General features: G+C 53.3%; 1 protein-coding gene and 1 long non-coding RNA gene across 2 annotated transcripts in view; one reads left to right on the forward strand and one right to left on the reverse strand.

Moving 5' to 3' along the window:
• The window catches only part of KCNK3 (potassium two pore domain channel subfamily K member 3), a 38,880-nt gene extending 22,704 nt beyond the window's left edge, over window positions 1–16,176 (forward strand). Inside the window, exon 2 of the mRNA XM_061156218.1 lies at window positions 12,807–16,176. Within this exon, the coding sequence (XP_061012201.1) occupies window positions 12,807–13,726 (920 nt within the window). The 3' untranslated portion in view covers window positions 13,727–16,176. The remainder of the gene's footprint in view (window positions 1–12,806) is intronic.
• Window positions 10,810–12,854, reverse strand: LOC133065474 (uncharacterized). The gene is made up of 2 exons (XR_009694896.1): window positions 12,321–12,854; window positions 10,810–11,120 (listed from the first exon to the last, which is right to left on the reverse strand). It is a non-coding gene; the product is annotated as an uncharacterized LOC133065474 (long non-coding RNA).
• Window positions 16,177–24,669: the final 8,493 nt, after the last annotated feature.

The following is a 24,669-nucleotide window of genomic DNA, read 5'->3' on the forward strand; positions in this document are numbered from 1 at the left end:
TGCCACGGGGCAACTAAGCTTGCATGCCGCAACTGAGACCTAGCACAGCCAAATAAATCAATGAAAGTGAAAATGTTAGTGGCTCAGTCATTTCCAACTCTTTTTGACCCCATGAACTGTAGCCCGTTAGGCTCCTCTGTCCATGGAATCCTCCAGGCAAGAATACTGGAATGGGTAGCCATTCCCTTCTCCAGGTGATCTCTCTGACCCAGGGATCAAACCTGGGTCCTTTGCATTGCAGATTCTTTACAGTCTGAGCCACCAGGGAACAAATAAATATTTTTTAAAAAGAAGCGAAAATGAGAAGCTCAAGGCCCTAGACTGGTCCCTCCAGCTAGTTGTGGGTGGGGCTAGGGGCCCCTCAGGGCTCAGCATTCAGAAGGGAGAATCTAGGGACCAGCAATACTTCCAGAGGGAGACTCGGGCAGGGGTGCGCCCCAATCTCCTCCCTGATTCTTTGCAGCCTCCTGCGCTGGGAGGCTGTGTGAGGACTCAATTTTGTCTCTGGGGTCAGTTCTGGCTGCCCCTCTGCTTCAGTGGGGCCAGCCTGCTTCAGCCTTCCATTCACCAGGACAGTCCAAGGGTTATCACCCTGTGCCCGGCCTCTGCTCAGCGCTGGTGGGGACAGCTCTGCAAAGTGCCCCAGCAACTATGGGTCTAACACGCCTCTGGAGGCTCAACAGTCCCCTGTAGGGGAGGGAACGTGGGCCCTCCATAAGCCCAAGATCCTAGAATGTCACGGGTCTCAAGAGCATCTCCTCCAGCTCTTGGTTTCCCAGAGGAGGAACCCCAGGCCCAGAGAAGGGCAGGGTCTTGCCTGGGATCACACAGCGGTACAGCTGGAAGCAGACCCAGGTCTTCTGACTTTATCCCACCCTGGAGGGTCCCAAGGTGGCCAAGTACAATGTCGAAAGGATGGCCTTTGAATTTCAAGTTTGATTCTGGCATGTATGGCCTGAGATACAACATTTTATCTCTCCAAGCCTCAATTTCCACATCTGTAAAATAGAAAATAATAGTAATAATGTAAACACCTCCTCTACAGGATTGCTGTGTCTGCTCAAACAATAGAATGTAGAGAAATTACTTTGTAAATGACATAGAGTGCTGCTTAAGTACAACACAGACATAGCTATTATACTAGAACTTAGAGCACTGCCTATATTAAGGGCTCAAAGCGGGTCTGCTGGCTGAATGGATGAATGTTTGTGGAATGGTGAATGATGAACAAAAGGCTCCAGGAGTGCTGATTTGTTTAGGTGTGTGGGATCAAGGAAGGCTTCACAAAGGGAGTGACTTGCTGGATGGGCTTTGATGGAGGAGTAGAAGCCTATCAGGGAGGAAAAAAGAGCAAAACAGTGTTCAGAAATCGGGAAATGCAGCCATGGCCTCCAAAGAGCTGTGAATACCAGTTCCACATGCAGGCTTGGACTCCAGACCCTGCTCAAAACCCATTCCTCTCCTCAAGGCCTATATGTGGTATGTGGAACAGAGGGAGCTAGAAATTTATTAAATCCTAAAATATAGCTTGTCAGAGAAGAAATAATCTTCTGATTGAACATCCCATGTAATAGGTAAGAAAAGTGAGGCTTTGGAGCTGACATGCCTTAACAAAGACCCTATAGCAGGCTCAGCCATCTAGGGCCTACAGACTGAACATGGTCCACTTCCTGTTTCTGTAAATAAAGTTTTATTGGAACACAGCCATGCCAATTCATTTACATATTGTCTATGGCTGCCTTCTTGATATGATGGCAGAGGTGAGCGGTTGCAAGAGACCAAAAGGCCTGTGAAGCCTAAGATATTACTATCTGGCCATTTATAGGAAAAAGTTCACCATCTCCTGTCCTACAGCAAGGTAGTGACAGAACTAGGATGAGAGCCAGACTTCTGACTCCTGGTTGGGTGTTCTTTAACTCCATGCCTGCTTACCCTACCCTCTGGGGCCTACTCCACCCCACACAACACTGCCTGCAGGATGCAATTTCAGGCGGCCAGGCTCCCGGCAGGCTCAGCTCCAGGACACGTGGTGCAGTCAACTGGGAACACCCAGGCTGGCCACTGTTGCCCCCATGACCCAGCAAGACTTCCTGCTGGGAGCAGTTAAGTCCCTTTTGGGGGAGCCTGACAAAGAGATGCCAACACGAGCCTGCTTCTCTTCCATGGGCAAAGCAGGAAGAGCCGGAGAATGTGTAAGTGTAGGACTCAGGCCAGCCAGATGCCAGACTTACAGACACAGCCTTTCAAGAAGCACAAGCGGGGGTTGCGGGGGGACTGGCATCTCCAGCCATCTGCTGAGGTGGCCAAGTCCACTTTAAATTGTGCTGTAGAATTCCTTTCTCAATGCCAGACCGTCCCTGGTGGATTCATTTAATTAAAACCCCACCAGATCCAATCTGTTAGAAGTTATAAGTTCGCACATGTTCTTTCGAGCAGGTCACAGGATACAGAGAGGCCACAGGCCTGGGCCATGGCCACCTGATGCAGTGGCTGGCATAGAACAGACCTGGAAGTTCCCAGGTCGATACCCTTCCTGGGACACCCAGGGTTGCTGCCCAAAACACGCCTGCTCTGGGCCTCATGCTCTGTCCATCCTCCCTGGTTCCACCACATTCAACCTTCAGGATCATCTTTGAGGTCTCCTTTCCTTGATTCACTCATTCTACAGAGATTTATTAAATGCCAGTTATGTGCTGAGCACTCTTCTAAGAATGGGGAAACTGGTAGTAACAAAAGACAAAAATCTCTGCCCTCATGGGCCTTAAACAGCTTCCCTTGGTGGTTCAGAAGGTAAAGAAACTGCCTGCAACGTAGGAAACCCAGGTTCGATCTCTGGGTAGGGAAGATCCCCTGGAGAAAAGAATGGCAACCCATTCTGGTATTCTTGCCTGGAGAATCCCATGGACAGAGGAGCCTGGCAGGCTGTAGTACATGGGGTCGCAAAGACTCGGACATGACTGAGCAACTTACACATGGGCCTTATAGTTTAAATCCACAAATAAATATGAGAGCATCTCACACATGGTGTATGTACTTTTTTCCCCTTCTCCCCTCTCCTTACTTTTCCTCCTCTCTCCTCCCTTCCTCCTCTCCCCTCTCCCCTCCTGAGCCTAGTTTAAGCCTGAGCCCTTGACAATGGAACCATGCAGAGGTCTCCTGTTGCATCCTTCCTGCCATTTCTCACTGCCATCCCCACCAATACGCACAGGGGTGCCAGGAAAATCCATCTCCTTACCTCTTTGGCACATACCTCCCATACTCAGGAGCTGTCAATTGCTCCTCAGTGCCTTCAAGTTAAGATTGAATTCCTGCCCCTCCCCTTCAAAGTTCTTCACATTTTAGCTTTGCTCCCTTACCAACTTTCACTATTCAGGTGAACTTTCTGCTTCAAATAACCCCCAATTTTTGCTGTTGTTATAATATTCATTGCTTTCTACTTAGTAATAGATTTCTGTAGAAAATATATATAAAAGAAAATTAAAATTAGTCATGAGCCCATGATGCAAAAGGGCTTCTGCCCCTGTGGCTCAGATGTAAAGAATCTGCCTGTAGTGAGGGAGACCCAGGTTCAGTCCCTGGGTCAGGAAGATCCGCTGGAGAAGGGACTGGCAACCCACTCCAGTATTCTTGTCTGGAGAATTCCATGGACAGAGGAGCCTGGCGGGTTACAGTCCATGGGATTGCAAAGAGTCAGACACGAATGAGGGATTGTCACTTCACTTCATGATACGAAGATAAACTTTCAGGAGACTTTAAGCTTCTATTTCTATGTGTGTGTATGTAGTTACATTTTTCATATTTGTATGTTTACTGTGGGATCCCATTACATAAAGAGTTGTATCCTATCATCTGTATGTCATATTCAATAGTAGTCTTTCTATGTAATTAAGAAACTCCTAAGAATAGCACTTTAATGGCAGCACAATATTCCACCACATAAATATACCTTAATATGTTTAGCCAGACCCTATTGGTGAACATTCAGACTGTTTGCAATTTTTCACAATGAAAATGCTGCTATAAACATCCTTGTTCATAAATCTTAATTCCGATCTCTGGTTCTTTTGCCAGGAGAGATTCCTAGAAGTGGCATTGCAGGGTCACAGGCAGTACATTTCCAAGGTTCTTGAGATGTATAATGTAGCTGCCTTCTTGAGAGAGTCTGGTCATGTTCCCCTCACCCTCCATTAGTGAGAATGCCCATCAGCCTTGGGTTAATTTTCTCTGCCCCTAACATGCCACGTGTCTTCCCAGCATTGTGTCTGTTTTAGCAGCTCCCTTCCAACAGAGCCCTGTATTTCCATCCTTCAGGGCTCGGGGCAAATACTATCTCCTCTGTGAAGCCCTTCTTGATACCCGAACTGGAGTTCTCCACCATTAGCTCTCCCTGAGGTCCCATCTTAAACTCTTTCTGAACCATTTCCCACCTTTGCTTTGCATCTTAATAATTTGTGTAATAATAACCTTCTCTTTGGATGGGGCATTTAAGGTTTCAAAGTGCTTCTCCTGAGATGTTGCATCTGATTCACTTTCAGACAGAAGGTGTTTTTAGCTCAAAGACTGTGGTTTCATCATCTGGGTCTGCTTCTCTTGGCTCCATCACCCACCTCAAGTTAGCCTTTGACTTAATGGACACTTACAACAACCTTCACTCTTTGTTGTCCTACCAGAACAGATTTTAGAGGGGTCCCCTCTGCAGTGAGGACTGAGCGAGATCAGAGTGCCCTGGATTTCAGTCCTGGGTCTGTCCTTGCCCCTCTCCGGGCCTCAGTTTACCCATCTGTAAAATGAACGAGTTGAACTACATAGCCTCCCATATTCCAGGACAGATAGCTCCCTGGCCCCTGGAACCCAGAACAGCCCTGGGGTGCCTCCAAGGGCCCCTGTGCAAAGCTCGCCTCTGGGATAGGCCAGAGGGAGCTGGCCAGGGAGGCAGGCCTGGCTTCAGGCCAGGCTGTGTCTGCAAACACTGACCTTGGCTGCCGCGGCGATTTTCCATGACACCAGCACTGCCCCCCCCTCCTCAACTCCCCCTAATCCCATGTGGGCCTGGGGAGGGGGGAAGAGGGGGACTGTCCTACATCAGAGGACCCTGAGCCGGAGTCATGGGGCACCTGTGGATGGCAGCGAGCTTAAAGAGAGAAAGAGGAGAGGGCAGAAGGCCCCCACAGGGGAAAGTTGGGGAGGAAGGTGGAGAAGGGGGAGGACCATGGTGGGCAATAGAAACAAGAGCTGGAAGAGGAGCCAGGAAGATGGGAAGAGAGGCCCTGGAGAGGGACAGGGCTGAGGGAGGGGGGCTGTGCCTGAGAACTGTCCTTCCCTGGCACTCTGGCATGGAGGGGGACAAACTCCAGACCCGGTTCTGCGCACTGGTCCCTCCTCCCAGCCCAGATCCTTGAGGCGCGAGTGATTTCCCAGGCCTACCTCGGGCCTTAGCCAGGCCTGGGACAGAGGGGATTCCTTCTGGGCCCTGAAGCTGATTTCATTTCGCAGGGGCCTGAGGGCCACCCGGAGGGCAGGAGCTGTGAGTCACAATGGCCTCTCCTCCCTGCCCTCCCCCAGCCCTGGGTGTCTAAAGGAGCTTTCTCTCATCCACATCTCATACTTCTCGGCTGTCTGGGCTGAACAGTGTTATCTGAGCAGCTGCACCCACCAGGCCTTGTGCCAGACACCGAGGGGGACTTGCAGGCCTTCTAGAAGCTCAGAGTCCTGCAGAACTCCTCTGCACAAATCCAGCCTGGGAGCTAGGCAGAGGGAGAGGCGCCTCCAGCCCTGGGAAGGTACCCCAAAGGTCCTTGGAAAAGGCGAGGTCTGAGCCGGATTCTGGAGTATGGAAGGAGAAGGCCTGCCTCCCCACCCCACCTCCACCAAGCTGGGCAGCCTCTCTCCTGCCTCCCTCCCGAAGGCCTGGGCACTCTTGCCAGCTTCCTTCCGCTACATCTCCTTTAACACACCGAAGGAACCAGCAGCGCCTCCATTCCTACTTCCTGGCTTCACGCTGCTGCCACCTCTGTACCAAGGGGGTGGCTCCCTGTCTGTGCCTGTGAGTCCTCCGTGGGCCTTTCTGAGGTGCCCTCTGCAGGCCCAGCAGGAGAGCCCCACCCCCCCTCTGGGGGCACCTAGGGTCTCACAGCCAGTCCCTGGGAACTGCCCTGTCTCTCTCGAGGCCCCAGTCCTCTTTGGCTGTCCTACCAGGCCCAGACAGCATCCTGAGGTCACACCTCCTCCCCACGTGCAGCTTTGCATCAGCCCAGCTTGGCCCAGAGCACACAGCCTGTGGGCATTTCTGGCCACAGGTCACCTCATCCACCTTCCCTTAGGGCAAACATCAGCCTGGCCAGGGCCGTATTTACATTAGATAACTAAGTCTGCGGGGAACCCAGAAACAGGTTGCAGCTAGGCATTGCTAAGGGCTGTGTGTTTCTAATCCACAGAGGGGCTGGGCCAACCAGAGGCGGGACACCAGAGAATCTCAAAGTCAGGGACCTGGAATAAGGAATCATAGAGTTCTTGATGGTACAGAAGAATGTTTCCCAAACTGTTGCTCCAAGGAACACTCGTCCAGCAATAAGCACTGTAAGAGAAGCATTCCAAGGTTACATAAGCAGGAAAACGTAAGCACATTCTCCCAACTTTGTCTGACCTTGCTCACAAACACGTGTAGGGCTCTGATAAAGCCTCCGCTTAAATGACAGAGAATCCAGTTGAATGCAGCATTCCCTGCAATTTAATTTAACTAAGCAACCCTTTTCTCACCCAACAGTTATTAACAGTCCATGAAATTAGTATTCTAGGAAATCTACCTTTGGGCAACACTGATCTCAGAATGTGGATGCTGAAAGGAACTTTAACGACCATCTAATCTTGATGTTCCCCCAAATATTCATAATAATGATTAATATTTATTGATTCCAACATCCTTGGGCTTCTCTGATGGCTCAGACAATAAAGAATTGGCCTGCAATGCAGGAGACCTGGATTTGATCCCTGGGTTGGGAAGATCCCCTGTAGGAGAGCATGGCAATTCACTCCAGTACTCTTGCCTGGAGAATTCCCATGAACAGAGAAGACAGTCCATGGGGTCGCAAAGAGTTGGACATGACTGAGTGACTAAACACACAACATCCTGAGCATTTTAAGTCAACTAACTTATCAAATCCCCATAGCCACTCTATGAGTTAAGCGTGTCATTATTCCCACTTTACAGATGAGGAAACTGAGGCACCTAGAAGATTAAATAACCTGGTCACAGTTGAAATCTCTTTGACTCCAAAGGCTACTCTTACCTATACCACTAAACTGCAGAGATTCCTGTGGAAAACAGAAATATCCATTTTCATTATTTAAAAAGCATAACAATAACTTAATTCAGTCTCTTAAAATCAGTTATCCCATGCTAATCAGAAATTCTGATTGGCAAGTTTTCCTAATTAATAGGAAAATAATTCATTTTTTCACAATTATCTATTCAGTGCCTATTCTAGGTAGTAGCTACACTGTACTGATCAACATTTTATTTCATATGTAAAATCCTTCAAAATTTAGACTTTATGAATGAGTGGGTAAACCGAAAAAGAAAGGCATCCATAACCAGGGTGGAAAAGTGAGGACCTTTCATCTTATCCTATTTTTCCATGTCACAAATGAGGAAAACTGAACTCCCGAGAGGAAAAAGGACTTGACCGAGGCACAAGCTGGTTATGGTCAGGCCGGGTCAGAGCCCCAGATCTCCAGTCTCCTAGTCCCATGCTGTTCTTTCACCCAAGGCTGTGGCCAGTGTTCTAACCATGTTGCCAGCTAGGCCAGGAGTGAGAGGTCAGGCACTCAAGCTTGCGGGCATGTGAGGTCAATGGGACCACACAGCTGAGTCCAACCCAGCCAAGGCCATTACCAAGGGCTCAGGCTGGTTATTTGTGCTTTGACTAGAAGGAAACAGGCCACAGGGAGAAAAAGTTCAGTAGGAGGGAGGACTGGACCACAACCCTCTGCGTCTCCCTGGAAGACAGAGCTTCAGCCGATTTCTGAGCCCCTTGGTGACGTCGGGAAGAAAAGAGAAGAACTGAGGCCCCGAGGTTCCCATCCCACCTAATTTTTCCTGTTGTCTCAAAATATTCATATGACTATTTACATCCAGCCACCTGGCTTCCTCAGGTAAATTCTATGCTCCAGCCAGGTTTCTAGGCATCTCTTAGCTGGGTTGCTCCCAAGCAGGGGCTGCTGGGTTCTGGTTGAATGAACAGGTCAACCTTGGTTATACTGAGACAGAGGGCAGAGGGCAGAGGACAGAGCATTGAGTTTGGGATTGAATATCCCAGGTTATAGTCCTGGCTCTGCCATTTGCTAGCTGCGTGACCTTGAGCAGGTCATTCTCCCTCTCTGGGCCTCCATTACCTCATCTGTACAATATAAAGACTAGGCCATATGATCAGTAAGGACCTTTCTGGCTCTGAGGATCATTAAGTTTATGCTGGATTCAGGAAAAGTGGCTGGGAGAGGAGGCGACAGGCGCAGCCCCAGTAAGCGCTCTGATAGACAGGGGCTTGAGCTTCCTGGTCAGGACGTGAGTTTCGGCTGGTGGGTCATCAGGTCCTGTGAGGGAGGACCCTCAGAGAATCATCCCCGGAGCACAGCCTCTGTGTGTGTCAGGGTCACACAAGAACAGAGGGAGCCCCTCACCCTGAGATGCGTGGGGCTGGACAGGAAGGAAAAAGTGGGGACTCCCTTCGTCCCTCTCTCCCTCATAAACCCAAGCCTGATGGGGGTGAGCACTGGGGCAGGCGGCTGGCCTGCTGGCAGGCAGACAGGCCTTGCCAAACTCCCAGTTACTTCCCAGAAGTTCCAGGGCCCCCGGGGAGAGGCTCCACCCCAGCTGGCTCCCCTACAAGCTGGGTGCCCACGTCAGTAGCTCCTCCTGGCTCCCTCGCTCTTTTACCCAGTGACAATAGAACAGGCGAAGGGGCGGGGGCACACTGACCCTAGGCCCGATCCTCGGAAAAGCGTCCGAATGCCTTGGCATCACACCCCTGTTGCCATTTCTGCCACGTCCAGCTCAGGGCAGCGCCTGGAGACGGGGCTCCCAGTGGGATGCTCTTCTCTGTGGCCTCAGTTTCCCATCCTGGTTGCCTTTCTGGGTGATAAATTGGCTCTGAGGCATTGGAATGAGCAATGAGTCAGAGTGTCTAGAGGCCTTGGCCAACTCACGAGGCTTCTCCAGCCTTCATTATTCCAACCATAAAAAATGGAGATAGTCATAATAACGACCTTGTAGGAAGTTTTTGAGCATTAAAGTTTAAAATGTATCTGAAGGATAAGATCTGAAGCCTCAGCATGTGGTAGGAAGGGAGAGTGGGCCCTGCGGGGCATCTGACTGAGAGGGTGAGGCATGTCTAGGCAGGGGCCACCCTGGACAGGACAGTGGCTGTAGCAGGGGCCTGAGGCTCTGCGGTGGGGGTGGGGGACTCTGTGGGCAGCCACAGTGGGCATTGAGGCTGCCAGACAGGAAGGCACTGGGTTTTCCTAAAGGATAGAGGATCAGGAGCAGTCCCAGCTTATGAACAAACACAAGACGAGGTGGCAATGGTGGTGACAGTAGCATATGTTTCAAACGGTGGGATACGGTTGCCTGACCCCACGGGAACTTCCTGATCCTCAGGACTACTTTCTCAGGCCGGCTTTCCCCTGTGAGATCCTCTCACTGCTCCTTCCTTCGAGAGCTCCACAAATTCCAAAGTACTTTCATGTCCAGTCTCTCCTTTTTTTTTTTTTTGGCAGCTCCACACAGCTTTTGGGGTCTTAGTTCCCTGGCCAGGCATCAAACCTAGGCCCCTGGCCATGGAAGCATGGAGTCTTAATCCCTGGAGCATCAGGGAATTCTCTCTCCTTTACTCCTGATGGCAGCTGTAGCGGTGACGGCCAGGGTGGGAATTAATTAACAGCTGAAGCTCAAACCCCCACAGTGCAGAGCAGACCAGAGGGGTCCAGAGAGGGGAACGGATTTGCCCAGGGTCACACAGCCAGCATGTGGTCAAGCCGGGGCTGGTCCATGCCTCCCAAACTGTGTTCAGCCCCAGTCACAGTGCCAGGCTCTCCCCCACACCCTCCACTGGGGGACAGGGAAGGACAGGATGAGGAGCTGCTCTGGCTCTGGGCCCACCCGGCTGTCTAGGTGAGTTGTGGTCTGGCTGCCGTGGCCAAGCTGGCGGGCACAATCTGTTCTCACCCTGCTGGGGCCCAGACGGGCCCGGCCCAGCGACTCCAGAGCTCAGCTATCTAGGCCCCTGGCAAGAGATGACACCGTCACCAGCTAGATGCCATAGTTGGGGAGCAGGGGAACCCAATCTGAGAGCAGCCCGCAACCTCACACTCCCCAGACCTCCCTAAGCTTTAAGATTCACAGCGATGCTGACTTCACTGGAACTGAGCTGTCCACCAGCCCAGGTGATCTCTTGGAAATGTGGAGGAAACCTGGTGCTTCATTCATTATTAATCACAGGGAGTTCTTATGGAGCACTTGATATGTACCAGACTCTATACTAAGTGCCTTATACACATTCTCTCACTTATTTTTCCCCTGAAGCCCTGTGATGCAGGTGCTAGTTATTAGCCCCATTTAACAGATGTTGGAAACTAAGGCTAGGGAAGTTTTTTATTTTTATTTTTGGGCCACCTCGAGTGGCATGCAGGATCCTAGTTCCCCAATCAGGGATCGAACCCATGCCCCTTGCAGTGGAAGAAGTCCTAACCACTGGACCACCAGAGAGGTCCCCCTCAGACAGTATTTTAAAATAAACAAAACACACACACAGTCCCTAGCAGAGTAGGGATTTTCATGCAGATCAGACACCAAGGCAGATGGTATCCCACTTTGCCATCAACTCATCACATGAATTTGGGGCATATTCCACAGGCCTGGCTGGCAATGTGTGTGGGAGGGGGGGTGGGCAGGGAGGAACATGACAATGTCCAGCAGTGTCCACTCCCACAGACTCCAAGCCAGTATTTAGCTGTTCATATGTAGTTGGGGGACTTGAGTGACAGAGCAGGGCCTGGACTTCAAAGCTGAACATTCTCAGTGCCACTCAAGGCAGGGATCACTTCCAGCTGTGAGCAATCCAGGATGGCTGCAGGGAAGAAGAAGCATTTGGTTAAGTTTGGTAAGGCTGAGAAGGGAGGGGAAAATAGAAAGCATTACCTTATTATAATAATCTTGTTGATAAAAGTAATAAGTATCTTAATAACCCAGTGAAGGAAGCAGGGCCAGGACCAGCAGGCATCATTTTACAAATGAGGAAACAAGCTCAGAGAGGGGGAGTAATTTGCCCAAGGTCACACAGCCACTAGTGACAGGGCCAGAACTTGTGCCAATGGCTTCTGAGTTTCCATCCAGGGTCCTTTCCCCTCCGTGTCTCCAGGCAGAACTTTTTTTTTTTTTTTTAATTTTTGGCTGCACTAGATCTTTGCTGCTGTGCGCCGGACTTCTCTAGCTGTGGTGAGCAGGGGCTACGCTTTGCTGTGTTGATCGAGTTTCTCACTGCAGTGGCTTCTTCTTGTTGCGGAGCACAGGCTCTAGGCAGGTGCATGGGCTTCAGTAGTTGCAACACATAGGCTCAGTAGTTGCAGCCTGCAGGCTCTAGAACACCAGCTCGGTAGTTGTGGCACACAGGCTTAGTTGCTCCAACACATGTAGAATCCTCCCAGACCAAGGATCGAAACTGTGCCCCCTGCGTTGATAGGCGGATTCTTGTCCACTGGACCATCAGGGAAGTCCTCCAGGCAGAACTCTTGACTGAGGCCATGTGATAACTGGCTCAGAGGGAGGCTTTGCCTCTGCCTGGCTCCTGGCTGGGTAAGGACTGAAGGGCAGGGTGGGCATGGTATGGGTTGAGATTGCCTGCCTGGTGATAGTAACACCTGGAAGGCTCTTGCTTTGGCAAAGGCAACACCACCTCCCCATAAAGACAGACCCTACTTCAGGGGCAGGCACAGAGGATGACCACAGGGCCCCAAACAGAGTCTGATGAGGACCATGGAGCACTAATGCATGGGGGGAGGGGATTGTCTCCTATCCCCTTCTCTGACACGAGTGGGCCGGCTGCCTCTGGGAGCCCCTGTGGGGAACTACACCCCACGCTTTAGCTGGCAGCAAGGAACTCACCAAGGAACCCTAGTTTCCCTCCCTTCACATCGAATCCCAGGATGTCAGAACTCAGTAAGTCCAACCTCCTCCCTTATAGGAAGGAAACCCAGGCCTGGAGAGGACCAGGAACAGGTTCAATGCCCACAGGCAGTGAACTAGAAGCCAGGTCTCCCAACTGACTCACCAGTGCTCTTCATGGTATCCATGACTAAGTTCCCAACAGCAGCACCAGTCAGCTCCTCTTCTGGGTATAGAAAAAGGTCGGGTCTTTGATCAAACAGACTCTAATTTGAAGGCAAGTTGCTCTGCTTCCAAACAGCGTGACCTTGGAAAGGCACTTAACCCTCCCTGCTTCCTCTTCCTCTTTACCGACCCCCAGGGAGTGGTCAGAAGAATAAACGAAAAATCATCAGCGAAGAACTAGCACAGTGCCTGGGGACAAGGATGCGCCCGTAACTATGTGTTGTTTTCTTCAGTCTCTCAGTCGGTGTCCGACTCTTTGCGACCTCACGGGCTGCAGTGCCCCAGGCTTCCCTGTCCGGAAAAAGAGGCCAGACTCCGCACCACCGTGGCAGAAGATGAGGAGAGAGCAGGGGGAAGGGAGGCAGGTTTCTGGAATGGCAGCCCCGTCAGCATGTGCTTTCTCTCCTCTTGCCCCGTTTTCCCCTAGGCTACGGCCACGCGGCACCCAGCACCGATGGCGGCAAGGTGTTCTGCATGTTCTACGCGCTGCTGGGCATCCCGCTCACGCTGGTCATGTTCCAGAGCCTGGGCGAGCGCATCAACACCTTCGTGAAGTACCTGCTGCACCGGGCCAAGAGGGGGCTGGGCATGCAGCGCGCCGACGTGTCCATGGCCAACATGGTGCTCATCGGCTTCTTCTCATGCATCAGCACGCTGTGCATCGGCGCCGCTGCCTTCTCCTACTACGAGCACTGGACCTTCTTCCAGGCCTACTACTACTGTTTCATCACGCTCACCACCATCGGCTTCGGCGACTACGTGGCGCTGCAGAAGGACCAGGCGCTGCAGACGCAGCCGCAGTACGTGGCCTTCAGTTTCGTCTACATCCTCACGGGCCTCACGGTCATCGGCGCCTTCCTCAACCTCGTGGTGCTGCGCTTCATGACCATGAACGCGGAGGACGAGAAGCGCGACGCCGAGCACCGCGCGCTGCTCACGCGCAACGGGCAGGCGGGCGGCGCGGGCGGCGCGGGCGGCGGGGGCGGCAGCGCGCACACCACCGACACCACCTCGTCCACCGCGGCGGGCGGCGGCGGCGGCGGCGGCTTCCGGAACGTCTACGCCGAAGTGCTGCACTTCCAGTCCATGTGCTCGTGCCTCTGGTACAAGAGCCGCGAGAAGCTGCAGTACTCCATCCCCATGATCATCCCCCGGGACCTCTCCACGTCCGACACGTGCGTCGAGCAGAGCCACTCATCGCCGGGAGGGGGCGGCCGCTACAGCGACACGCCCTCGCACCGCTGTCTCTGCAGCGGGGCGCAGCGCTCCGCCATCAGCTCCGTGTCCACGGGCCTACACAGCCTGTCCACTTTCCGCAGCCTCATGAAGCGCAGGAGCTCCGTGTGAACGCCCCGCTCCGGGGCCTGGAGCACCTAGGAGCACGGGCAGGGTGGGGCGGGGTGGGGGGGAAGGGGGCTTCTGCCCCAGGAGCAGCAGGGGTCTGCGAAGAGGCTGCCCCAGCCGCCTTCGGCCCCGTGGGGGCGCCCCTACACCCCTCACCACCCTCCCCCTGCCCCCCATCTCCGACTGTGCCTGCTTGCACCAGCCGGCAGGAGCTGGGGCTCTGAGGAACCCCGGAGTCCCCATCTGCGCCCTGCAAATTCCGAGAAATGTGAAACTTGGGGGGAGGGGAGTCGAGGAGGGAAGGCAGAAGCTGGGAGCCTCCCATCCCTTTGGAAAAATAAGGAGCTCGCCAGTTCGCAGAGGCCCCTGCTGGTATCCAGGACCCCCACCCCCCCCCCCCGCCCCGATCCCTCCCCTTCCTCCTTCTGGAGGGAAGTTAGTGTTCCGTGTAAGTTTGCATCTCTATTTATACCTCTGTCCTTCCAGGTCTCCTACCTTCCCTTGGCTCCAGAAGTCAGGGTATCTTTGTCGAGGTCACCCCCACTCAGTCCCACTCCCCTTCCTCATCCCCAGCCGTGTCTCCCAGTCTCCCACTCCCTTTGGTGTTGTTTTGCATGGCTTTGCAGTTTTGGAGGAAATGGAAACCCAGCAGTCCCTAAAGCTAGTCCCCAGAGGGCAGGCAGATGGAAGCAGGGACAGGCAGGCTGCAGGAGGGGTGGAGAAGGGAAGGGGGAGGTAGGGGCCCAACAGTCTGCTGAATGGTCCCCCTGGTGGATGAGAGCTAACTGGCCTGCAGGCACATCCTCGCAGGCAGACCCAGCCTTCCAGATCAGACACCCCTTGGAATCAAACAGAAAACTTCCTCCTTGTGGTTCCTGGCTGCTGCTACTAATCACTGACTCTTAGATCTGTGGAGTGAGTTGGAAAACCCTGTCCTCTCTACCGATGTGTTTGATTCTCAACCTCCCCCCCCGCCCCGCCCCCCAGTTAGGTCACCAGGGCAGGAGTTCTCATCCTGATTTTACAGATGGCGCTGAAACCCAGACGTGGGACGCGACTTGCCCAAGGTGACGTGGGTAACAAAAGGCAAAGGGGAGCAAGAACACAGGCTGTTTGTCCCGAGTGCTCTCTTGCCTTCTGACTCCTCTGCCTGTTCTTTGCAAGCGAAGTCCCTGGCCTGCACACCCCGGCATTGGGTGGGTAGCTGGGCCTTAGACCAGGACCAGAGCTCAGGACTGAGCCCGTGCTGGGCTCAGCTGATCCTCCACTTGGCCATGAGGCAGGGCTTTGAGTGGGCTGCTGACACAGGGCAGAACGCTCCCCCCCCCCACCCCCCTGCCCCACGCAGTCTCTGAACTTCCTCCATACAAACAGGGGAATCCTTAGGGCCAAGTAAGCAAAGCTGGGACTCACAGAAGAAAGGCCAGGAGCTGGGCTCTAGGAGTCTGGGAATCTGGCAGAGCAGGCGTGTTTAGATTCTCTGGGAATCTAGAGAGCCACAGGCGTGTCCTCCTGGGACATGATCTCTGGCCCCACAGACAGCAATGGTACCTGTGTCCCAAGGAGCTAGAGAGAACCCACAGCTGCAGCAAGGAACGGCCCTCCCCGTTGTACCCACTGCCTGCCCCACCTTCGACCCGGAAGCCCAGGTGGAGGGCAGCAGATGGAGGTGAGATCCTAGGCTCTTCACAGTTGGCACCCTGAGTGGGAACTGGGACCGCGACTCAGGAGAGCATCGAGGGGTGGGTGAGGGGCCTCTCCCCCCTCCAGACTGCCCCGCCTTGCTGCGCCCATGTCAGCTCCTTAACACTGCTGAGCAGGGCCGGCCCTGGCATTCAGGGAAGCTGGAGTGGGGCCCCCAGGGCAATCAGCCCCAGCCCCACCCCGACCACTTGCTCAGTCTCTGGGCTCCTCCGGGAGGGAGAAATTCTGTGTGAATCCTGTCTCAGTGGGGAGGACCTGGCTGCCCAGGTGCCATAGACAGCGGGGCCCAGTACCTGGGGCTGCCCTCTGTGTCTATGTTGGGGGGCGAGGCAGTGCCAGCTGCTTCCGTCCTGTGTGTGACCCTGCCCTCGAGGGGTCCCGTCCCGTCAGTCCCGAGGGAGCCACAACCAAAGTTGCAGGGAGATGGTGGGGAAGGAGGCCGAATGGCGCTCACAGAGTGGGCTGCTCCATCTCCGGCCGGGTCTTTCCTAGCGAACTGGAAGGCCAGAATTGCTTCCCTCACCCCTCCAACTGCAGGCAGCCTCTCTGCTTCCCCAATGCCTTATGCCTGGGCACACTGCCACAGAATATGCAATACGTGTGGGTGACACGCCCCTGCGCCCACACCCTCACCCCGGGCAGCCCCTGGACCCCAAAGGCCGCAGCTGCCACGGCCTGCCCTCAGCCCCTCCTGTGTATCTGTCTTCACACCGAGAATGGCGCCTAATAAATACTGTCCATGGAGACCAGGCTCAGGCTCAGCTGCCTCTGTTATCATGTACCCTTGGCGCTGCCAGGGAGCAGCCACTCCCCCGCCGGGGTTTGCGGACACACACAGCAAACGCATCTCAGGGGGACATATGTAGAGGGCACTTCTCTTTGGGGTTCATTTTTCTCTGGGTGTGGAGGGACAGCTCAGCTTGGAAGTGGGCCCCAGAGCCCAGGACAGACCCGGGAGCAGATGGGCCCTGCCCAGCTGGTGCCAGTGCCTGGAATCAGCTAGCCTCTGGCTTCCAGATGTCACCAAGTGCAAGCCACAGTGGCTTTTGACACCACGACCCATGCCTGTCTGTGTTCCTGTCTGTCTGTCTTTCATGAAACCTGTACTACAGCCAGTGCACTCTAATGCTTTCTATTCTAGTTCATGTTATAAGATGCTGGTCACAGCCCACTAAGTTGATTTCTCTCCCTACTAATGGTTTGCTCCCTGAAGATCGAAATACACTGGAGAAACAAAAGGGGTAGGAGCAGGGGCACCTTATCCCAGTCCTCCCACCTACCCACATAGGTCACATGAAAGATACAGAGAAAGACCTATTTACTGGGGATTCAGGAATCAGAGAAAGAAGTGGTGGCACCTACAGGAAGCAGGACACAGCCAGCCTTTGAAGCGCTCCTGGCTGCTCCCTGTAGCTGGGGGAAGGCCCCTGGACCACACTGCTTGGCCTCAGCTCTTGGGTTGGCCACCGCAGGACTCAAGCTCCTGTTGGCTCACCTGCACCAAAGACACCTCATCAAAAGCCAGTGTGTGTCTTAGAACAGCTAAGTTAAGAAACAGTTGTCATTCTTGAGGTCAGCAGTGACCGGTCCAAGATTGCTTCGACTTTCCTAAGCAGTTTCTATAGGACATAAACTTGCTGACCTTTGCCTTCCTTTCTTCATTGCCTAGAGCAAAATCATCAGACTTGGAAGCAATGCCCCAGGGGCTGCATTCGTCCCAGTCTTCTGAGGGATGATCTGAAAGGTGGCAGTGCTGAAACAGCATCCCAGCCCCTGTCCATAGCTCCTAAGGGCTTGGAACAGTCCATGGTCCTCACGTGGGCTCTTTTATCTTCTGATGATGCCTCCCTCAGTCTCCTCACTTCCACCCAGCCTCTGAGGCTTCCTGCACTAAAAAGTATATGTACAGCAAAACAAAAATAGCAAACCAGCACCATAGAGCAGGGAAGGGTATAAAAATACCACAATCTCGCCTGATTTGGTGCCTCAGTGCTGGCCTCAGACGGAGACCGAAGCTTCCTGGGAGCTAAGAGAGAAAAGGGCCTGCAATGGAAACTTCTCAAAATGTGTCCCATGGTGTGCCTTATGGGAAGAGAGTTTCTTGGTCAGATGAACCCGAGGGGTGGGGTGAGGGTAAACATTGCTCACATGTGGAGCATCCCAAGACATCTCAGCTCAGCGAAGGTTCAGAGAAGCCCGGCCCCAGACACAGCTGTTCACCTGGGCTCCACCCAGTGCTGCCCAAATATACTCCTAGCACCAGCTCTTCTGTTTGCACGGCATCTCCTCATAACCCTGAGCCCACAGAGCACGCTTTGGGAAAGCTGACCTAGTGAAATCTCTGTCTGATGAAGGGAGAAGGTTGACCTTTCCCCCTCAATAAATTCTAAAAGGAGCTTAGCTTATAACTCCTTCTCTAACTGAAGGCCATGGCATTATGAAATACATATTTCATCCCCGATTATGCATCAGCTCGAACCAAGGCTTGGAGCAACTCATTTGCCAAGATCAGGCAGTGGGTTGGTGGCAGAGTCAGGATTTAAGCCCTGGTCTGTTGGCTAGGAAGGGCACGGTCTCAGCCAGCTCACTGCCATCCTGTCTCCAGGGTGGGCCACGTCTTCAGCAAAGGTTTGGCAGAAGTTGTAGAGCTGTTTGCATGTGTCTGAAGTGGACTCTTTGCGACCTTGTGGACTGTAGCTCACCAGGCTCCTCTGTCCATGGAATTTTCCAGGCAAGAATACTGGAGTGGGTTGCCATGCCCTCCTTCAGGGCATCTTCCCCACCCAGGGATCGAATTCACATCTGTTGCGTCGCCTGCATTGGCAGGCATGTTCTTTACCACTAGTGCCACCTGGGAAGCCCATTGAGCTGTTTAGAACATGTGGTTTCTTATTTGGGACCTTGGTGAGGGGAGGCCTTAACTTTAAAAATGTCTCCCGTCAAAGATGACAGATCCTGATGGAGCCAAGAAGTTCTGTTCCACCTCAGGTCCTCACACGCCCACAGGCCGAACCATTTAGCTCTTTTTTCAGGCTCAGCACTGCCCCCCAAGGCTGACAGCTTCACCACAACTTATCTCAGGAAGTCAGGGGCAGGGAAGGGGTGTCTAGGGCCAAGGAAGGACTTCAGAACAGATATATTGTCAGAGCAAAAGGCAACAGCCCCACCCCAGGGCACACCTCGCCACCTGCAGTGAGTGGCTGGAAGCTGAAGCCCCCCTCACTCCCGAAGTGGAGTTCAGGCCAGAAGACTGAGACTCTGTTTCCCGAGGGGCCCTTGAACTGCCCCGTGGACACGGTCCCCGGCTCTCACCCAATGATACTGGAAAAACAGCCTCAGGCACTGCCATCACCTTGATCAAAGATTGCAAAGAATCACACACACACACATGCACACTCCTCTAGATTTTTGGTCCAGCTCCTCTTTTTCAGAGGAAGGGAGGAAGTGATTTTGGTTCAGAGAGAGGAAGTGAGACACTCAAGGTCATGAGGCAAGATAGCCAGGACTGGTATCCCAGATATAGTCTCACTTTTCATGCCCCCTCCCACACACCCACGCAGAGTAAGGGCCCAGCCTTCCCTGACTCTGATTTCAGATGAAAGCTGCTAATCTCTGAGGTTGAGTCACTCCAATGCTGGCAATTTCCCACATCTACATCTGGACAAACACCAGTAGACTCACACCCCTGCCCCTCGTTGCCCAGCTGCAGGGGAGGGCCTGGTAGGTGGTGCCCCCCCCCATCCCGCCCCGCCACAAGGATGGGGGCTATGATGGAACTGACATGATCTTCTCCATAATCTTCTCTGGCCATGAACTCCCCAAAGTCCACACAAGGGGCATTTTCCACTTACAAAGCCCTCTCACTTCATTGTCTTATTGGCTCATTGGACAACTCTGTGATTTAGGTGAGGATTAACACTTCCATTTTACAGATGATAAAACTAAAGAAAGATACAAGGTCCTGAGAGCCCAGACTGTTCCACATTCACTTCCATATTGATGATGGATGTGTTGGGTGAGGGCTCCTGCTCGGCCTCAGTACCTCTGGGCCCCAATTGTCCCCCAGAGCATGCCAGGCTGGTTCCCCTGGGCTGGGGAGCCCCAGGTGGAGGTGGTTCACAGAACTCTTTAGCAAAAGGAGACAAGGACACTTTACCCTAAACATTTTACCCACTTCACTTGAGCAAACTCTACGCAGAGCCCTGGACTTTGGATTAAGGGCAGCAGAACACCCTTAAAAATAGCCCCTGCCCTTCACCTGGAAGGGTCATGGGTTTCCTGGGAAATGGTCATGCCTTTGACCCAAGCCACATCCCCAAGTCAACACGCTTCCACAATTCTCGTTTACTGAAGAGGGAGCATGTGAACAGGTCATCCCTGACCACAGAATATTCTGGTCTGACTACCAGATCGGAGTGGTAGGAAGAAGGCCTAGGTCCCTGGGCTTGCTCTGGACCCAGTGTTGGGGTCCGAGTGGTCCTGTCCTCCCACTGCACGGGTGTAACTAGGGAGAGACCGAGGCCGCCGCTGGGCGGGAGCCTGGCCTGGGCTGTGCTGTGCTCTGTCCTCACCTTTGTCATAAGAATTCTCCTTCTGCCCTCATTCCAGGCCACAAGAAGTTCCAAGGAGAAGTTTGGCTTCCAGAAGGTACTGTGCCAACTCTTCTCCAAAGGTAAAGGACATGCCCAAGAATCAAGGGTTTATTCATTATTGAGGGTCTACTGTGTACCCCCGAATTGACAGATCTCACCCTGGCAGGCAAATGCTGTTACCCTCCCTCCTTCTGGTAGATAGGAAAGGTAAGACTCAGAGATGTTAAGTGACTTGCCTAAGGTCACACGGCTAGTACGTGGCAAAGCCCCACCCAGGAATCTCTGAAAATACTCAGTGCACATCTTTGACTGGAAGGCCTCTAATCCAGCCTCCCCACAAAACAAAAATCCCCTTCCGCATCTTACCTACCAGGCCATCCGGCCTCATTTACAGGACCCTTGCCCTCTGAGGCAGCCCCTTCATTCACTGAAAAGCATCTCTAATGACCATATGGAGACATCGGCCATATTCTTTCTATTCAAGAACAGCTCCCCACATGGACAGGTACCTCCCAGTCTTCTCCAGGTTAAATGTCCTATTCTTTCATCCACACCTCCGTAAACAGTGCATCTAGGCCTCTCATCAGCCCTTCTCTGGAAGAGCTTCTGGTTACTTCTTCCCCAGAAGCTTGATCTGCCTTGGGTGGTCCAGCCACACAGAGGTGATGACCCTCCCCTCCCTTGCTCTGGATGCTCCTATTAATGCAACTTAAGAGCACATCTAACACACGGACAGCCACCTCATGCTGAGCTTGCAGCCCACCAAAACTCTCCTGGAGCTTGTCGCGTGAACCACTGTGGCAGACACTGTTGTTGCTGTTTAGTCCCCCAGTCACGTCCGACTCTTTTGCAGCCCCATGGACTGTAAGCCCTGCCAGGCTCCTCTGTCCATGGGGTTTAACCGCATGCCAGGCCCCTCTGTCCATGTGATTCTCCAGGCAAGAATACTAGAGTGGGTTACCATTTCCTTCTCCAGGGAAATCTTCCCGACCCAGGGATCAAATCTGCTTCTCCTGCATTACTGGTGGATTCTTTACCGCTGGGCCACTGGGGAAGCCCTGTGGCAGACAGTACTGGCTACCTAATCAAGAGCCATCCCTGTTCCCTTCTGCCTTGAAGGCAGAGGGAGACATTCCTCGGGTGCTCACCCTTCCCCAACCCCAGTTCCAGGAAACAAGCCAGTCTCGGTGACCTCAAGCATCTTTCCAAAGATTGGGTTAGTATGTGTGTGTTCCATTCTGATTAATGGGTTCTTCAGAGGAGTCTGCTGGGGGCTACTGGGAGAGGCTTTCCTAAAAGAAATCCCAGAAGAGGAACTGCTGCTCTACTTTGACCGGACCCTGCCAGGTCTGTGTGTGATGCCTGGAGTCCTGGCAGCCATGAGAGAAGACCTTGTGGGCACAGAGAGGCTGGCAGAAGGAGCAGACGCAGAACTCATTCATCACTGTGACAGTGAGCAGCCTCTGGAACCCCTGACCTCAGGCCATCTTGTCACAGGAGACAGAAAGTGTAAGTCCCAGATGGATTTCCATTACTGGCAGCTGAAAGCCCCATAGCCCGCAGGGTTACTGCACTGTCTGAACCTGGTGGACTTTTTCCTGCCTCCATAGCCTTTAGCAACAGTAGCCTGCTTCTCCCATTCCTGTCTCTTAAATAACAGCTGGGGTCAATCCCAGAGCTTTGTGGTCACGCTTGGGTTTAAGGAAGTCCCGGTCTAGTCTAGTTTAAAACTTTAATATCAAATCCATTTTAATGCTTGTATTCTCCCTGTTCCCAGAATAGACCATCCTTCAGTTGAAGGGACTTAGAAAGGGAAGGAGGCATGCTCCTTTCCCCCACCCCCTCCTTCTATTTCTGGTCCTTCCACAGTCTCAGGCTGGGGGGAAGACTTAAAAAGACAATGGAAGCCCACCGCGCGGCCTGGCTCCCAGTGCTGGCTCTCCAGGGCCCCTCTGGGGGCTTTCGGAACCCACACAGGAGCCTCTCCAGTGCCCTCTCCCACAGAGGGGAAACCCAGTGTGTCCTCAGGCTCTAGCCTGTGGGGGTCCCCCTGCGCAGAAAGGCCAGCCTCCTCTGGCCCTGCAACCTGCCCTCTTGGGGGAATCTGTAAAAATCCAAAGGTGGCCCAGCCATCTTCCCCTTGGCCCACCGGACACCCACACATGACCATGCCAGACAGAGGGAGTGCGAATGGCCCCCAGAGGCCCCTGCCACCTGTCCCCATTGTTTATCAGACTTGTTCAAGTAAGCAGAAGGTGGAAGAGCAAGTTCATGGCTAAGTAGACATGTAACCTGGGAAGAAGATGCCAACTCTCCTTCTGGTAGTTTTTGCGGCTCCAACCTGGCCAGGCTGGGGAAGAGGAAACCACAGCATTCTCCCCAAGGCTGACAACTCATAACTAAAGTGAGCCTCCCTCCTAACTCTGATCTCCCGCTTACTTATCTAGCCTGGGGAGGACTGAGAACATCTCTTTGTCCTTGACCGTGCATATGCCAGATAGCAAATGCCAGGGTAAGGGAAACAGTCAATGCCTGCTATGTCCCTTTCAAGCCAGGTCTTTCCTGCACTGTAGCGAAGCAGTTGCTTTGCTTAACGTTGATGTAAAATCTCGCTGACTTAGCACTACTAGAATCTCATTTGGTTGGTGTCAAGCTTTTGATGATGTTCTGGATGTTGAAGCCTGATTCCACTATTAAATGTACTCCCGCTCTCTCCCAGCTCCATGTCACCCACAGATTCGATAATCCAGCTTCCTGTGCCATTATTCAAGGCTTTGATGAAAATATCAGAAGAGAACAAAACCAAATCGAAGACCCTTCATTTGGGGTGACATTTATTCCAGCATGTTCTTGATGAACTGTTACTGACTCCGGCTACTTACTGCTTCCTTTTATCTGTGCTCTAAAACTGTCTGTTTGATCGTTGCTCATAGGTGATTGGGCTCTCTAGTCCATAGCTCTCTAGTCTCCTGGGATGTCAGTGACCTGAGCTGGGGATTTGGACTTGCTGAAAATAGCAGGTGCCTCTTTGCTAGTTCAGCCTTCCCCCTCTTCCCCCACTACTTCATTTGGGCATCTTCATTTAGCTCAGCTCTGCCCAGTCACATCTCAGCCCCAGCTCCAGGCCTGAGCACCACTCATCTCATCCACTTCTCACTTCTTGGCTCAAACTCAGCTCCTCTCTCAGGCAACTGGTCTACCCTTGAGGGGAGAGGCAGGGGGAAATCACTGGAGTACTTAGATGACCTAAGAGCTGGAATCTGCCACAGGAAGCCGCTGATATCCAGGTCCCTTAGGTCAGCTGGGGCTGGGGCGGGTGGAACACAGAATATTTATTAAGCAAATGCCAGGAGCTGGCCTAGATGTGTTACTGGATCCTTATCACATCCCTCATCACATCAATTGTCTCCATCTCCTAGGTGAGGAGAGGAGGTGAGGGAGGTTACATCATTTGCCTAAAGTCACCTAGCCAACCAGCAAGTGGCAGAACCATGTTCTGACCCTGGGTTAGGGCTCCCACCTTCTATACCAGCTACCACACCTTCTGGGTAGCTGTGCCCACTGTTTTCTCACCTTCCCAGCTCCCCTCCCAGGCAGTTAGGCACTGGTGGCTGCTCCAGCAATCTCTGGAAGACAGGGTCTGAGCACCACCCTTCTGGAGCCCCCAGGAGGGAGCAGGAGGTTGAGGGCAGAGGAGGAGAGAGGAGGGGGAGGGGTGACATCAGGCTGCAGGGACGTGAGCAAGCTCAGTGTTCCCAAGACCCAAATGATTGGGGATTAATCCTCCAGATCTGGCGCCGCAGATGCGTCCTGATCCTGTGGCCGCCCCACCCCCTCCAGCCCACTGTGATGAACAGATGGACAGACCCCTCCCTGGGTCTAAGTAGGGCACTGCAGAGGCTGCTGGGAGGCCGGGAGGGAGAGCAGGGGCAGACCCAGCTGCACCTCCCCAGCCCGAGCACCTCGCCTTCCAAGGCAGGAAGACCCAGCTCTCTGAGGGCCAGCTCTCTGCTGCCAGTGGTAGGGGGTGCTCCACACGAGGCATAGACTCCAGTCCCCGTTGGAGAACAGGGGTGAGCACTGCAGGGGATTTGTGCACAAATCAAGCGGGCCTTTGCAAACTCCTTAGCCTGAGACCGCAGGAACTGATGAGGAATGGGAGTTTCCTCCTCAGAGCTCTAGAACAAGGCGAGGATGGCGAGGTGCCCAGAGTTCCCATCACCGTGAGCACAGCAGGGTGGGGCAGGCCCTGGGAGACCGGGACAGTGCAGGCACAGAAACACAGCAGCTGTGGGAGCCGGAGGCACCCCAAGACCCATGAGCCCTCATTATGTTTCAGAAGGGAACACGGAGGCTCAGTGGGGAGGGGGGACCTGTACGCAGGGAGTGGGTGACAGCCAGGGGGCTGCCAGCTCCCTGAGTTGTGCTCCCTCCATATCAATACAAGCTGCTGAGCTTTATTTCTAATAGCAAAACACAGGAACAAGCCAAAGGTTCATCGGCAGGGAAATGGATAAACTAACCGGGTATTTCCCTGCTGAGAACTAGTGAGCACTCAGCAACATGAAGGGATGAGCCCATGTTACCTGCAACATGGACGCATCACAATCATGCTGAGTGACAAAAGTCAGGCAGAGAGGACACACTAGA

Source organism: Dama dama, chromosome 11 (assembly GCF_033118175.1).
Source record: "Dama dama isolate Ldn47 chromosome 11, ASM3311817v1, whole genome shotgun sequence".
NCBI classification, from domain to species: Eukaryota; Metazoa; Chordata; class Mammalia; order Artiodactyla; family Cervidae; genus Dama; species Dama dama.